Source organism: Platichthys flesus, chromosome 24 (genome assembly GCF_949316205.1).
Source record: "Platichthys flesus chromosome 24, fPlaFle2.1, whole genome shotgun sequence".
Lineage (NCBI taxonomy): Eukaryota > Metazoa > Chordata > Actinopteri > Pleuronectiformes > Pleuronectidae > Platichthys > Platichthys flesus.
Window position 1 is genome coordinate 1155349 of NC_084968.1, and position 16734 is coordinate 1172082.

At 40.1% G+C, this 16734-nt stretch overlaps 1 protein-coding gene across 3 annotated transcripts in view; it reads right to left on the reverse strand.

The window, feature by feature from the left end:
- Window positions 1-16734, reverse strand: part of rtn3 (reticulon 3) — a 28337-nt gene that overhangs the window by 3585 nt on the left and 8018 nt on the right. Inside the window, exons 2-8 of one of the 3 annotated variants that reach the window (XM_062384468.1) lie at window positions 16061-16108; window positions 9873-12440; window positions 4908-5115; window positions 3457-3595; window positions 1754-1823; window positions 1073-1119; window positions 45-103 (exon numbers count right to left, since the gene is read on the reverse strand). In XM_062384468.1, the coding sequence (XP_062240452.1) occupies window positions 45-103; window positions 1073-1119; window positions 1754-1823; window positions 3457-3595; window positions 4908-5115; window positions 9873-12440; window positions 16061-16108 (3139 nt within the window). The remainder of the gene's footprint in view (window positions 1-44; window positions 104-1072; window positions 1120-1753; window positions 1824-3456; window positions 3596-4907; window positions 5116-9872; window positions 12441-16060; window positions 16109-16734) is intronic. The other 2 variants (XM_062384466.1, XM_062384467.1) reach the window with 2 other exon arrangements.

Here is a 16734-nt window from a genome sequence, read left to right on the forward strand (position 1 = left end):
TGATTAAACCCCCCCCCCCCCCACTGATAATTAGAATCACTTACTTGGCCATTGTGGTGTTGACTTGAGTACGTGCCACGTCAATGTACTGATCAATCTGGGTCTGGAAGGTAATAATGAGATAAGTATAAGTGAAAACATATACATTTAAATCAAATTTTAAAAGGGAACATGCAAGACCTCCGTTCAATTAGGGGTGTTGGGGCTCTTTTAAGCAAAGTGAAAGCTAAGTTAGGAAAGTCGACCACATTCTCCATGAGTGTTAGATGAGAGTGTGACCTCTCAACTCTGATGATGTCACGCTGTTGGCTTCCTCAACCTGTGACCTCTAACCTTTACTGGTGGCAGTTTGAGTTTGGATCAGCTGGAGGATGCTGAGAATGTTGGAAACTAGTTGGAAGGATTATCGGAGGATCTTGCTCATGAGTTAAAGTGAGAGCATGAGATCAACCGGAGGACTGATGCAATGTTGGTAATAACTCGTGGTTGAGCATGAAGGACAAGCCATTGATTCACCTGATAATCAGATAATCAGATAATCATTTACCTGATAATAATTTAAAAATAAAGTAAAAATATCCTGAACATTGAAGGAATCCTAACTTAAAATGACTGGTTTAACAATGAAGACAAAAGGTCTCACAGGTGGTTGATGATGTAAAACCTCGGCTCATACTTAATGGAACAGAGCTGAGTATTAAATCATAAAAATGGAGTATGACTGTGAAGTTAAAATAACTCAATGACAAAGCAGCACCTTTTTGAGGGAATCATAAAATGTGGCCGATGACAAATACTGATACAGCAAATGAAGAAAAGAAAAGAAAGAATGGTGATGCCGGCAGACATGTTGTATGACCTAACAGTGCAGTGAGGTCATACTCTCAGCAGCTGGACCAGAGGGATGCAGAAAGCCTTCAGTGTCTGATCAAGGCTGGAGTCATCCAGTGAGCTCCCTGCTGATTGCTATATTGTATTACCCAGGGGATAGTGGGGGATGTGGGCAGCTGACTGAGAGTCAGGCTTTCATCTGATATATTCACCATGACCTGGGTGGGAGGGTCAGTCTCACCTTGTTCTTCTCGTAGACTGGAGGCACAGCGAAGAGCAGGATGTCAGCTGGAGAGCAAAGGGAGACAAAGATGTGTTAATGTTTGATTCTAATGTTTCAATGGAAATCCATTTTCACAGAAGACATAAAAACCATGCTACGATGCCGTCTGAACTATCAAGCTGTTATAAGGGCTTATTTAACAGGTTGATAAATATTTGTATTGATGGTATTAGCAGTATTTGTAATCAACTTGTTAGTCATTAAAAAGATGATAATTTGCAAACATCTATGTAAACGTTTGTGATGGTTGAGGAAAGAGACAAGGTCAGCGACCTCAGAGAGAGCTTTGCTGTCCTGATGTGTGCAATCCATTATGGGATGGTTCACTGTGGTTATCTGGTCATCACCCCATATATACAGTAATCTACTGCCTATGATCTATCCAATCACTTGGACCATAAGAGCGAATGAGTATGGTGGCCTCACTACAATACCCAAGGTTATTATGGTCTCACAATAATATCTGCTAGTTTCCATATATCGTGAGGCCCTATTAGTTACAGGAGTTTACAGAAGTGATAACTTTAAACTTAGAAATATGAATTATTTTCGATGTGAGTATTTGGGAAAAAGCATAAACATGCACTTTTTCTGCGGCATGGTGAATGTGGCATGTTTTCTGGTTCCCACGGTGCTTACCCAGGATCAGAATGGTGATTCCATTGAAAACAGCTCCTACGTAGGTCAGCAGCCACATGACCACAGCCAGCTGAGGAGAGGAGAGCAAACAAAGGAGCACACAGGGTGAAGTATTTCCAGGACACAAACATACTTCTTAATTTTACTGATATCACACTGAAAATGATTAAATCATGTGGTAAATAACAGGGACAAACTAATTTTGGGGCCTCATCCTCTTACTGGTGTAGAGGCAAAGCAAACTGTAAAGCTGAGTAACCAAAACAAAGTAAAATAACAGCATTGATTGGAGATTTCAAACTCATCAGATCCATCCATACATGTTCAATCTAGGAGAGTGGACAACACAAACACAAAAACTACTCTTGCATTAATTTCCTCATTATTTATGCATGGAGCAAATTGTCCGTATCGACACCACAGAGCAAACACAGAGCTGTTCTTCAGAAACACCTGAAGTTTGCTTAAGAGCAGCTCGACTCTCTGCAACACTGCTGGGAAATTTTAAGAGGCCTGTTGGAACTAAAACTGAACTGTTGAAACATTCAGCTACTGTTCAGTGGAGAAAGCTTCATGATTTGGGGTTTTGCTTCCTCTGGGTTTGGATAGTTCATCAATATGGTATAATTATTATTACTTAGAGTATAATGTCAGGCATGCGTCCCAACTGAAGATCAATAATTAATGAAACAGCAGGAGAATCACCCTTAAAAGTAAATCTACTACAGAATAAGTTCAAACCAGAGTCATTTAGTATCACCTCTAATGCCGGTGGTTGCCGTCAGGAAGGGAAAGACTTGAGTGGGGAACAGTTTCCAATATGTGGTCTAACAACCCCAAAACCAGCACCTTTGGTACGGTTTGGAGGAAATTCTCTATGGTAAGTAAGATAGTTGTGAATCCTAGGGTCAGTCACATTGAGCAAATGTCACTATTGCCTCAATCCACCAAATTAATTTTGATCAGTAGGGACAGGAGTAGAAAGCTAACAAATCAAAAACTCTCTGGCACGCGTGTAGTGTATTAAATTGAACTAAACGAAAATCTAAACACATTTTCGACAACAGGTCGAAACATCTCCTTCAAATTAAGACAAACATTCTTGAGCAGGTAACAACATGTGTTCAGGTAAGCTACAGAAGGGGCTGAGGCTGACATTTGATGGTAATCATTTTACATTTGCACTTTGATCTACATGTTATTAGATCTGTATTACATCATAGCTTCAACCGGCTCCCACTAGCAAAGACCAAACACAAACTGAATGATAACTTTACTTTGCTCCTTTTTTGTTGACCTTGTAGCATTAGATACGTTTTTCCTACATAGTGAAACATGTCCACACCTTCTTTAAAATAATTTAATTTAATTATCATTAGGGATGGGACTTTAAAGGAGTTTTCATGTTCCAAAATTCATAACGTTATAGAACAATTAATCGATTATTTGCTAGGGCGGGGGGGGGGAGTCGCTAAGAACCGGAGGACGGCTGGCGAGTCTTAGAAGACGGAGTCGGAGTCCTATTAACTGACTGACTCGCCCCTCATGTTGAGTGAATACTGAGCTAATCAGAGTTAAAAAAAAAATTCTCCCAGGAGAGGAGTATGTTTGAGCAGAGTGGAAATAGATACCTGGTAACATACATTATAAGTCATTTAAATGATCATAATAAAGGATGACAGCGGGCAGCTGCGGCTGCTCACCTTTAGGGAGTCCACAAGGTCCTCGACCAGAAAGAGGCGGCTCATCTGCTTTAGGGCTCGGTTGATGTAGGTCAGACTGGAGTCCACGTGCTTGCGGAAGGTCTCTGGGGGGATGCTGACATCCTTATCCATCAGCGTCCTGCGGAGAGGGAGGAGGAGGGGAAGGTTAGCACAAAATTAGGCTAAGTGAAAGTGCAGCAGAGAAACGTGCATAACCAGCCTGTGGCAAAAATAAATATTCAAACAGGAAACCATAACATTTCCTTTCAGAATTATAATTTCTACCACTTGGCACAAATTAATGATAAAAAGCTAAAAGGAGGTTAATAGGATCAAGACCAATGGCTCATTAATGACTTAGTCATATAAAGAAATGTCTTGTTTTCAAGACTCACTTTCTGGCAGGTATTTCTTTCTCTTCTGTGACACTTACTGAATTTCACAAATTATTTCCTCTCGCTGCTTCTTTACCATTACCGATTGTTGGCTGTTAAATTGCCATCTATAAAACTTGATATTGAAACAGATATTTCACATTAAAAACCTTTCGTAAGCCTGGTGCAACTTTAATTTTAAATAAATGCAAAAACAATCAAGTTTCACAGACAGTAGATTAAAAGCAATTAGAAAAAAACATTATAAAGTAGGAGCAACTTTAAATAATAAGTAGATATCAACAATTTTCATTGAAGCAGAAACTGTAAAATAACTGTTCATTATGTATCATGTGAGCTGCGCAGATAACTCCAGCTTCCATTTTTTTTGTTACAGCTCTTATTTAATACTGCCAGTACCTCAACACAGGCTGTTATCTGACCATTTATGGTAATTACATTCATGTAACTGGAAAAGGGTGCAGAACGTATCTTTGTGATGTGACGTCTTTGGTTCGTGCTCTGGAAACTTAAGATGGGCATTTCCCTCAATTTATGAATATAATGTTGGGTTAATAGGTTAATTAAATTTGTACCGTGGACGCATCATGTGTTTTCCATAATAATACATCATGTTCCATTCTGTAATTCTCTGTATCAGTTGGATTAAATGTTCAGATGGAATATTAGGAGGGCTCAGTTTTGTACCTTTATGAAGCCTTCCTCTAGGCACTAAAGTGGCTTTGGTGGCCTATGTGAAGCAGTGGTTTAAGCCATGTGGCAGAGCAAGGCAGTAACATGGCTCACTGAAACTAGTTTTATCGCAATCAATCTTTCATGCTTTTTTATTCCATGCAGTGGAAGTTGTTTTTCAAAAACTAGTTCAAAAACAGAGTTAATTGTATAATTCCTGCTAGAAGGATCACATGGAGTCTCACCTGATCATCAAATTATCCGTTTCAGTGGTCAGATAAGAATTATGAGTGAAATACCAATTCAATCAAAGCTCCCAGACAACAAGTGAGAAAAGGTCAGATTCAAAAGACAGCAGTATTGATGGCTTCTACTTGGTCTTACTTGAAGGGGTGTCCATCGCTAGACTTCTGCACGGCCTGGACCACAGACTTGTAGATGCGGAAGGTGATGGTGACACAGAGCAGGGCCAGTAGCAGGTAGGAAGCCACGCTGATGACACTGAAGGCTGCCAGGGACAGCAGCATCAGCATGGACAGACCGAACACCACGCCCGACTTCTTGGGGTCTCGCCAGTGGATCAGATCCTTCACTGTGGAGATGAAGAGAGAAGGTAAGACTGGTGTTTGTTTGACAGGCCTACACTGAAATATCATGAAACCTGTTTAAAGTAAAAAGATAAACTACAAGCACATCCAAATCTTTTCCATGTAATGATTTAGATGGAGCATATTAGAACAATATTTTAAAGCACTTTGATGGATCACATTTGATAGAAAAACAAATTTGAAAAACTTCTATTCCTAGGATGACCAATATTAAGTTATTGTCTTTGAGAATGTATGCAAAACACTTTATGTAGCTATTTCCTATCAAACACAATGAAGAGGAGAGTTGAAAGGCTTGTTAATATTGTGTTCCACTGATGGAAGCATTATGCATGAAAAAAAAAACACAAGATAGAGTTTGACATGTCTCGATGGAATTAAAGTTGCTAAATTTTTTTTATGATTATTACTAAACATGGAGCAGGTTTAGATTTGACATCAACCTAAACAGGAGCAAATCAGTAAACACTAAATGATTGACCTTGTTGAAAAAAAGTCAATTAGGCCCACTACAGTGCAGTTCTGGGCCAGTAAAATGTCAAACTTATATGCGCCATAAATATCCTTGGGTGTCTGTGGCCAAGAATAACAGAGAGGCACATAGCTGTAGATGCCACTTGGTGTTTGCATGCATGTCCTGTGAGAAGTTCTGCGTGCAGAAGTAATAGCCTCTATACAAGGCGGTTATGTAATGCTGGGCTGTCACTCCTTCCCCCTGCGTAGGGAAAATGGGGGTATTTAAAAAAGCCTTGTGTCAAATTGGTGGAGAAGCCACGTGGGCTGATGCCTCAGGGACGGTTCAGGCCTCGGTGCTGCAGCTAGTTTAATGGGAACACACGTTACAAAAAGGACCCACCGACACACCACAGGAAAATGGAAATCTATTTGACAATTCCGATTTTGAACAGCTGTATCGTGTTATTCCTTAGCTAAATCTTGCAATATCTTTTGTGATACAAAATACAAATGATGTGTTTTTTTTTGCACTTACTGTAAATACAAAAAGACAGAATTTATTAAAGTTTGCCCAGCTAAGTAAAAGACACCTCCCCTATATAAATATCAAAAGTCATATAGATCAATGAATAACATTGACTCAAGACTACTTAATTTCATTGTCTTTCTGTGGTCAAGTTAAAATGATGTGCCTGCTCACTTTTGATCAACTATGACCTACTAAGAAACCGGAGTTGTTTCTTCACTGTCTATAATTACTGAATTTTCATTTTGTAACTTTTATAAATTTGAATTAAGAGTTATCCTGAGTTTGTTCTGAACCAATTTAGAAATTCAGCTCAATTGCTTCTCGAATGAGTGTGCTAAAAGTTTCTGAATCACAAGAGACACTTGTCAAGTGGAATGCAGATAAGACAAACAGTTTGCAAGATATGCAATCCACAAACAGACTAACATACAGGTAATATAAATAGGACAAGTACAACTAATCTTCAATTCCAGTGTGGTTCAGAATGCCTTAACTGTTGGTACCTTGGTGCCTGTCTCCTCTCAGGCCTGTGGTTGTGAGTGCAGCTTTAAGAGAGGAACACAACACAGCGAAAGCAGGCCGAGAGAGATACAGGGTGAGAGAAAGAGGGACACGAGAGGAGATCTTGAACAAGGGGCATCGAGTTCCAGCTGCCTCCCTGTGGGTGCCCGCAGCAAAGCATGCTGGGAGAACACACACATCCCTGCAGTGCAAGGTGAGAAAACCACTCACATTGCTGCTGTCAGATTGAAACATTACATCAACTTTGTTTCCAGCTCAACCATAGAGCAGTTGAATGTCAACCCAGTAAATATGCGGAATTTGTAAATCCACCTACTATATTCCAAAATGTGTACAAGGTCTAGAATCCAGAGGTCATGAGACCAAAGTTGATACGCTAAAAAAGCAATTGTAAGTAGCACAGACTTATAATAAGCTGCATTACTACAAACTGTTCAGCAGGAGTTACAAGCTGTAAGATTACGTCAAGTAACAAGTAAGCCTGTTCAAACCTTGCTCTATTTTTCACTTTACAAACCCAAATATAAGCTTAGTGTTAGGGTTACTAAAAAACAGATAACAGCCACAACAAAAAAATATTTACCGGTTCATGTCAGGCAGCTTAATGGGAGTCGGATACCACTTAATCAAAAATGGCCTAAATTCCACTAATCTTTGAAGCACTGACAACAAGGCTGTGATTAGTAAGTCAACAAAGAAAAGTCAGAACGCCTTTAGCTTAAAACGATAGGGATTTCACAACCGGAATGTTGTAGTGGATGTTTTAAAAGGTGCTACTTTGGTCAGAAAATAATCAGTAAGCGTCCTGCATGACGAGCAGCAAACCAACTGAAATGAACACACCTTGTACCCCGCCTAATATCCTACTGAGGAGCAGCACTGCAGTGAAGCATTTAAATAGAACAAACTCATGGCTGGAGGGGGAGGACACGAAAACGCATGCCCCTCTATTGAGCACACATAAAACAGAGCTCATCAGTTTGAGTAAAGATTCTAAAGATTTTGTGCATTGTTAAGAGGCTTCACAGAACAATGAATATGACCGATTTTGATACTTAAATGTCTGATACATAGCATTTTATGCTTTTTCAGCACACCTTTACTGCAGCACTAGCACTCTGCACTGTTGTTTACCAGGCCAGATCCAAGTTAACATATTCAACACAGATGGAGACGTATCACTGAATGTGTTAGGATTACTGTCTGCATACCAACCTCTGGGTCTGTGTGCGTGTGGAATGGAGATCATGTTTGCAGAAAGGGGAGGGTACTGCCGGACTGGCAGGAGTATTTACTCCTGAAATATAACACCCTTTAAGAGTCTATGTCTATGCAGTTTAGTTAATGAGGCCTTATCCATCAAAAAAAGACAATTGATTCCTTTCCCTTTGCCAGTAAAACAGTTTGACTTTGAATTTCTGGTGAGTCACAATGATGTCACAAAGCTGCCCAAAACCAAGGTTTGTAATCGAACGAGAACAGAATAGACGGATTACTATGTTACAGTACAACACTGACTGAAAGATGTTCCAGCAGTTACTGAGATGGCAAATAGTCCGAGAAGTTACAGATGGTACAACAGCACTTCATTGTTTCCATTATATTGCTGTTAATTTGAATTATTTGACCTGAAAATAAAGCACACTAAACCCTTTCTCGACGAAGAAAAAAAAGCAGTGGTGTCAGTGGGTTTTTCTTAGTTCAGTGTGAAAGGGGGTTAACACATTCCAGGATTCTGACCTTCACAACTTGAAGTGAAGCGTATATACAAAAAATTATTAGAATGGTTTAAATCAGCTCTCACGTCTATAGTGAAGAAGAGTGAGAGCATTATCAAAAGGTTATTCTAGATTACTTTATTTTATTTTGTTGTGTTTAATCTTTATTTAACCAGGAAGTCCCTTATAAATAAATTATCTTGTTTAAGGGAGATTACTTTTGCATCACTTGGTTTATGTACCATGTCTTTTAATCACCAAGTGTACTGTGGACAGTTGCACAAAGACAGAAACCTGAGACTGAAGATTGACTGTAACACATGACTTCCAAGGTTCTTGCAAGCCAACACCAGGCCACCATATTGAATCCCCCACCCACTCTTTCTATGGACCCCTGCCCAGCTGTAATGGACAGAGGGCAGAAGAGGGTCATAGGCTTAAAATGAATGGGAATCACTGGAACATAAGCTGCCTTAGTGTCAATATAGCACACTACCCTTTGCTTTGATTGCAATAATCACTGCACTGTCTTCAGCTTCAGCATCCTGTCCAGTAAGATATATTTCAAGAGGAATATTTGTGTATTGCAGGCCCCTTAGGTGCAAATGCAAATAAAAACTTTACACAGTATTATCTGACTGAGGGTAGGCAATATCACATCCAATGATATAATTTCTATCGGAAACTTTGAGAAGCTATTCAGCATTACATGCAAGCTTAAAAGGTGGATGAGCTGTATCCAGTATTCCTTGATGTATCAGGCATTAATACATTATGACATAGGCACACCGGATCTAGCTACGTAAGTGCTCCATTTCACTGCATTTTGGCATTCAATGCTGAACATGTTCCATCATGTTGTAATAAAATTTGCCCTAATAGCAAATATGGGCTGCGTTATTGCATTCCAAACTGCGCTGAAATGTCCTCACTGAAGCTTCAAAAGAAATTAATTCTCCAATTTTGCTACAACTTCTAGGTGGTTTGGACAAATGACAGAATGAGTAACATCTAAACTCTGTAGGGAGTTGTCAAACATCTGTAGAGGTTTTCAAAAAGGCACGATATGCAAGTCTTTCACACACAAATTTTCCCCCCATTCTACTATACGTCCCTGTTAATGTACGGTGTATTTATTTTTAAGCCATTATTAGATTAAACATTTATGACTTTTGTACTTAGGATGCATTTGAACTATAGATCAAATATAAAGATGGATGATGTGACAGCTCCCAAAATTGGTTGTTTGAAGCATACTAAGGCCTACACTTCAGGCTACCCTAGGTCAAAAGTAGAGAATGGCAAACAAAAATAAAAAAATCAATCCTCCTGCAATCATCAGGTAGCTATTTTTTTCTTCTGGCCTAAAAACATTTCTATACAAATACAATATATGAAAAAATTAAATCATCTTGAAAAGGAGCAGGCAGTTACAAGGTGCAAGTGAGAAAAGGGATTCTATTGAGGTGACTGCATCAGCTTAGAAGGCCTACTGCCCTAAAAGAAGGGGCGTTACCTGATAAGTGGGTTAGTATCGCTGTCAAGACATGCTCAGCAAGATGACAGGCTTCAGCTACCCATTCATCAATGGCTTCCACCTCTTTGGAGTATGTGCTGTCCATTGCATGTTCACTTTTGGAACACGGAGGGGTAGGAACTGATGTATCGGAAGACTGTTCTATAACAGTAGCATTGGAATTAGCTTTTTCCTGATCAGGAAACTTAGACTGAAGAGATGCCAACTCATCCTCCTCTTGACTGCTGCCCAGCTCTTTGAGAGCACTGATGGTAAGTTCTTCTTGTGCAAGATCATTCACCATGGTTGGTAGGGACTGGGAGATAGACCAACCAGTTTCACAGAAATTGGACTCGGAGAGAACACTTTGTTGCTGGTTGTCAGGTTCTTCTTCCTGCCTAGATTTCAGGCACTCTCTCATGAACTCCACAAAGCTATCTGTACGCTCCAAAACTGTGCTGTCAGGGTCAATGCTCTCTAGGATCTGTGTTGCCTCAGGTTCGAGGACACCTGGTTTCATGTCATGCTGGAGAGAGTTTCCATTTGCAATATTATCTGAAACATCATCCGTGGTCTTTATCTTATTGAAATCTGGCTCATTGGTGCTGCTTATTATCCCACAATAATTCAGTGAAGTGAAGTCATCCAGAGTTTGAGAGTCCTGTTTGTTCTCCAGAACATCACTTTGTGCAGGGCTTGAAATCAGTGTTGGAATGTGGATTTTAGAAGGATCAGTAAGAAACTTCTCATCCACAGGTGAGGATCGATCATAATCGTAATCAAAAGACTCTCTGTCATACATCTCATCTTGAATTAAGCTGGTGCTAGTGTGGGAAGCTACTTCCACGCAAACTTCTTTTACAGCTGTGTTGCTACTCAAATCCAATTCGGACTGGATGGACGGAACGGATTCCTTGGATGCAAGATTTATGCTGCAAGATTTAACCAGCATATCATGTGCTTCATCTGACCATTCGTCATCATTGTTTGGGAAGTCCACTTCTTCTTTTGGGACTATGAAAGCTAAGGGTTCATCATTTACTTTATTAAAAGTACTCTGTGACTTTGGGAAATGTGCTTGGGAAAAGTCTGTTTCCGAGTCCTTTGAAACAGTTGGATCGGGTGGGGCCTCTGGCACAGATTTAGACTCCTGATGGTACGCTTCTGGAAGAGATTTAAGAATCTTGTGTTTAGGACTGTATTCAACATCAGAGTCCACAGGTGAGGATGGAGGAGAGTAGCCTTCGATGAATTCAGTTTCTAAGGGGCGTGTTTTGGTTTGTTCATTTTCACTGTACTCTGGTTCTGGGGTTTTGGGAGCCTCTCTAGTTGAATCTTTCACAACTTCATAATCCTCATCTTCATCTACTTCAAGCTCCATTTCCATTTCCTCTTCACTGTAATTTGGCTCATCTGTCTCAATAACATTGATTGTTGGAACCTGCATTAACTTCCTCTCTGACTTTGGTGGAGGGGTCCCCTTTTCCTCAGTGGGGAGAGAAGGTGCTGTCGAGGCAGGGGCAGTGGTGGGATCATTTGAAAATGCTGGATCAGAAGATGCAATGGGAACAGATGCAGGGACGATGACACCATCTTCAATGACGGTCTCATCCGATTCTCCTGAGCTGTCTGCTTCACTTGCTTCTGGTCGCTCCAGATCTCTGTTCCAAGTGGTTTTCTTTTCATGCAAAACATTCTGTTTAGCCTTCATCTCAATGAGTGGGGAGACAGGAGGAGATGGGGATTCAAAGCCTGCAGGAGGAGCAGGTGATGCGGGAAGCTCTGAATCAAGATTTGCTTGAACCTGGACGGCTGATTTTTCCTGTTGATCCCACATGTAGGCTGTTGGCAAAAAACTAAGGTCAAACGCTGGCTCCAACTCTTGCTTATGTGCATCACTTAGCTCATCCTTCAGCTCATCCTTCAGTCCTGAAGTTACAATAGGAGAATCCATGAAAGCATCTGGGACACCAGCAAAGGTAGCAGGAGCATCGGGTAAAACTATGTCAGTCTCCTCCTTCTCTTTGGATGTAACAGTTTTGGAAACCAGGGTATCTTTGATTAGATCTACAGCATCAAGGTCTGGCACAGGTGGTAAATGAGCCTTCATCCACACTTCTGTTTCTTCAAATTCAGTCACTTGTCTTAAATCTCCAAGTTCTTCAAAAGGAGATTCCGGTGACTCCTTATCAACAGACCCTCCTTTTTTCTGGTTAGTTGGATCTATTATCTCAGTGGGAGATTTTGGGGTATCATTGGGAGATTTTTGGGCCTCATTGGGAGATTTCTGTATGTCCGTGGGAGACTTTTCATAGTGCCGATCTCTGAAGTGAGAGAAACCTCCCTCATTTCTAAAGTCGGGTTCCTTCTTTTTGGCAGCAAGAGCTTCCAGTGCCTTTATTCTCTCAGAAACTGGAGACGTCTTTATTGGTGAATCCGGCTGTCCATCTGCTGGCCCCGCTTCACTCGCATAGTGACCAGGTGTGAATGAGCCGGGTTGAGAAGGAAAGCGAAGGGATGTCGCTACACTTTCACAGGGCTTTTCAGAGCCCATGACAACTCTTTTGTCTGCATCAGCATGCATTAAGAATCAAAGCGAAGAGGAAAAAGGAGGGAAGGTCATACAAGTCACAGTCACCAAAATCGTATGCACTTCTACTATTCAACGGGACATTATTGTTGCAGCCCAAGCAATCATGCATTGCATTATGATAAAGTAAGGCTGATTCATGAAATAGATGGGATCTTCACTTTTTGCATGCCGCTTTAAAGTAATACACAAAGTTACCATCAAGAAGCACTTATGATATCTTAATTTATTGGATGATCAAATGAAGCAGCAAAGGAAATAAAAACTCACTGACCAAGAGTTATTGTTAATTACCATGTGTGGCTATGGCCACTGCTCATCAGTTGCAACCTGTATATCAAGTCTGTATAACTTACTATGAACTTGCAGGCCTGACGGCAGTATATTTTTGATAATGATTATTTGATTTGATTATTTAATTTAATGTAATTCATTAATAAATTCTCCAGATTTAATCAAGTTTGAAAAAGTTGATTTGACCGCCCTTCTCTTTAGATACATAGCTACAATTATTTTGGCACTTTTATGTGATGTGCAATATCCTCAAGTCTGCATTCTTCTCTTAAATTTCACGTCATCTGAACTTTGGCATCAGCCTCAAGTATTTATATGGTTATATATGTATTGGTATTATAGGCCTACATTTTTTAAGTTTGTCCACCAAAAGTTGCAGTCACTGAGACTAATACATTCACTTTACAGAAAACTGAAAAACTTGATGAATGAAATGGACAGTAAATCCATGTCACGTGTGTCAAGATAACTCTGTCACTCTGCTTCTTTCCGTAAGCAGACTCCAGTCTACAGCGTAGTTTGAAACCGTTGGGACTAATCTGTGTCTAACCCTTGTCAAGAGGAATGTCAGACTGTATTGGTTGACCCAGGAAACCCAACTAATCTTAAATATAATGTTGTAAAAAACTAAATTATTCGATGGACTATAAAAATGTTTACTTCTGTCTTCTAAAACAATACCTTTATCTGGATGTACATTGTTTTTTTAAAGGTAATACTTGACCAGTGGATCGCCTCCCATTTCACAACTATTTGCATTCAATATATCCAGACCAACTCCTGACCTTCACACACACGTTCAGGCCCATTCCATCAAATCAGATTTTGAATGAATGCCAACGAGACAAAATTACATCAACTCTTTTAACACTTTCTTGACGCACAGACTGAGCAAACCACATATCCTCAGTGCATTCTGCATACTTGTCTGACCACAAAAAGTGACCAGACAACAAATTGCCACTACTCTCTAACACAGATACCTACAATAGTTCTGATTAAAGAGAGGCTGTACATTTCACTATAAATTAAATACAGACCTGCACACATATACACACCCAACCGAGAATTTACTGTCAGTTCATTTAAGGGCTTAACCATCAGGAAATGATGCAGTCTAATGATTGGATGGCCAATAAACCTGCCAGCCAATAGCTGAGATTCAAATGTCTGTGTCTACAAAAATGCAGTTTTATTCAAATTCCAAAATTTCGAGTTCTGCACATACAAACATAACATTAAAGAAAATGATGAATCTCAAAAACTTATACCCAAAACTAAAGAGTTGCACTAATTTTTTTTGCCAGTTACTTGATGTATTGGTCAGTTACTTGATACATAATTAGTGTTGGTTAACTGTCCATTATAAAATCGACAAAAACATGTAATAATCTGATGGCAAATTTGTGAAACATATGCATAAGAGTTAGATAATACTCCTGCTCCTGTGCACATTGAGGTCATTTAAACACTATTTACTCACAAAGTTGAGAAGGATTTTATAATCACTCTGATGGCAAGGCGTCCCCCCGCCATACTGGCAGCCACAGTTCCATAATATTTTCTATGCAACTGTTCCAACGATCACATGATCCTTTTCAGCACCAATGATCTCCCATTTCAAACACCCATCACAATATATCAACACTCAACCTCCACCTACAAATGACAAATAGAGATTGGCTGACTTTGTCTAGATAATTTTTTACTTGAAGTGTTAGAATATTAACCATGTCTGCACAATACCATGACCTCTACCCTTCCCTGACCATGTATAGACAGACTTTTATACTAGTGCCCAACTGACTGGTCAATTTTATCTTGGATAGCACTGCCTCCTACCCTACACCACAATACAATGCCTTGTTCAAACTAGGTCACATGAATGGACCTTCAATCTTGCCAACAGTGCTGGAGTCCTTTAGCTCTGTAGACAAATTCCCAATGTACCATCTCCTAATTTAGGCCTATGAGGTTTTCTTAGCCTGATGTATGTTATCCGCTTTCTGGAGTAACTGGAGTTTTACGATTATGTATGTGGCCTGGATATTGTGATGTGCTCGTAATAGGTAGAGATTCACAGATTTATTTTTTAAGTGTGGAACTGTTAAATTTGATTAAAATACATTGTGGCCCATTGACGCTATTCTAATTTAACAAGCACTAATTTCACAGTATTGGCTACCATTTAGTCCCACGCAAGTCTACACAAACTAATGAAAAAAAAACCTACTTTTGAATGCTTGAAGCAAGGATATGAGACATGCACAAAGCCTAGAAAGCTAAAAGCAGATTGTGGGGTGGAGGGCGAGTGAACAGCCACAGGAAATGCTAGGCCCAGGCCACTGGGCGGTGGATGGTATCTTCAGTGCCACTCATCCTCTGGGACCTGGTTGCTAAGAAGGCTGACAGAGGGTAGCTTGGATACTAGGCCAGGAAGAAGGTAGCACCATCCCCTCAGGACATCAACCTGATCCATTTTTAGGTTTCTGCTCTTGTGTGCACAATGTGAACTTGAACTTCTCTTCTTTCTTAAAATAAGGTGGCAATCTTGGGATTATCTTGAACCGACAGTGAGGGCTGCTGACCTAAATAATGCTCGTTAGCAGGCGGAGCCGGCTGAAATGGATCAAATTGCTTACAGCTGCAGAGGCATTGTTTTACAGGTTTAATTCTTGGCGTCTGTAAAGATCCTGAGATCAGCGAGAATAAGCTGCAGTGACCTCTAAATCAGAGTTATAGGGGTTTCCCTGTAGACAGCTAGGGATGTTTGCCAATTTGATAGATCACTTCCAAGGCAACCGAGGCATATTATTCAAAATCTATCATGTGTGTAAATATCTGTAGACACTCTGCGGTTTCAGCTCCTGCAGCCATTAGAATAGTCTAAACATAGCAGTGTGTAGCATGACCTGGCAGCAGGGGTGGGGTGGAGAAGAAAATTACCAATGCCATATGTCACTTTAAACAGGAGGTATGCTGCCCTGCTAACAAACAATTAGTCCAGCATCTGAGGGTCAGCAGTGTCTGATCCAGATGGGTGGTACATGACTAATTTTGAAGGAGGAAGGGCAGGTAAAGACCGGTCGAGCTAGGAAACGAGCTAGAGTTAGAGCTGGAGTTCATCATGTTGCTGGTTTTTGTGCAGGTCCTTTTTATTTTTTATTGTTAAATAAAAATAGACTGATACAAGCAGGAGAGGGGCACTTGAAAGAGGGATGAAGTAGCGCATAGCAGCAGGCCAGCGTGAGAGTAAAGGATAGAGGAAGAACAGGCTAGCAGCGTAAGAGAACCATACACTTGCCTTGAGGAGACTGAATGAGAGATACAGGCGAAGAGGAAAGAAAGGAATCTGAAAAAATAAAAAGGACAGAAGAATGATCATTCTAGAAGAAGAAAAATAACTCCTAACCACTGCAACCATGGAAATAAAGGCATTCAATAAGAGGTTAACTTATCCATCCTTAACAACTCTATTTTTACGTAGAAGTTAACAGATGCCCATGCACTCTCTCATTGTTAACTTCATTTAAAGTACACCAACTTTAATACATGCACTTATATTTGCTATGAAGGTAAGACCAAGAAGACCTTATCCGTAAGAAGCAGGCAAAAGCATTTCTCACTTTGCTCCAACAGTTTAACTACAACTACTACAAAAAGACCATAATTTGTTCTTCAGTACCTCTTACAAAGATCATGTTTGTTCTAAAGAAAGAAGCAGGGCACAACCAGTTTATGTAAAGTACAATCCAAGAAGTATGTGGGCAGTCTTACTCAACACACCTGTCCACATACTTTTGGTCTGGGGCTGTTTGGGCGAGGCCTCTAAATTCCCATTGAGGAAAATCTTAATGCTAAAACAAACAATGATAACTTAAACTAGTATGCGTTTGATTATCCTTTCGGTCAAGGCAAAGAAGAGACTGGTTTCTCCTGTTTGTTGCACTATTACATATCGTTTAACTCATGCCTTTA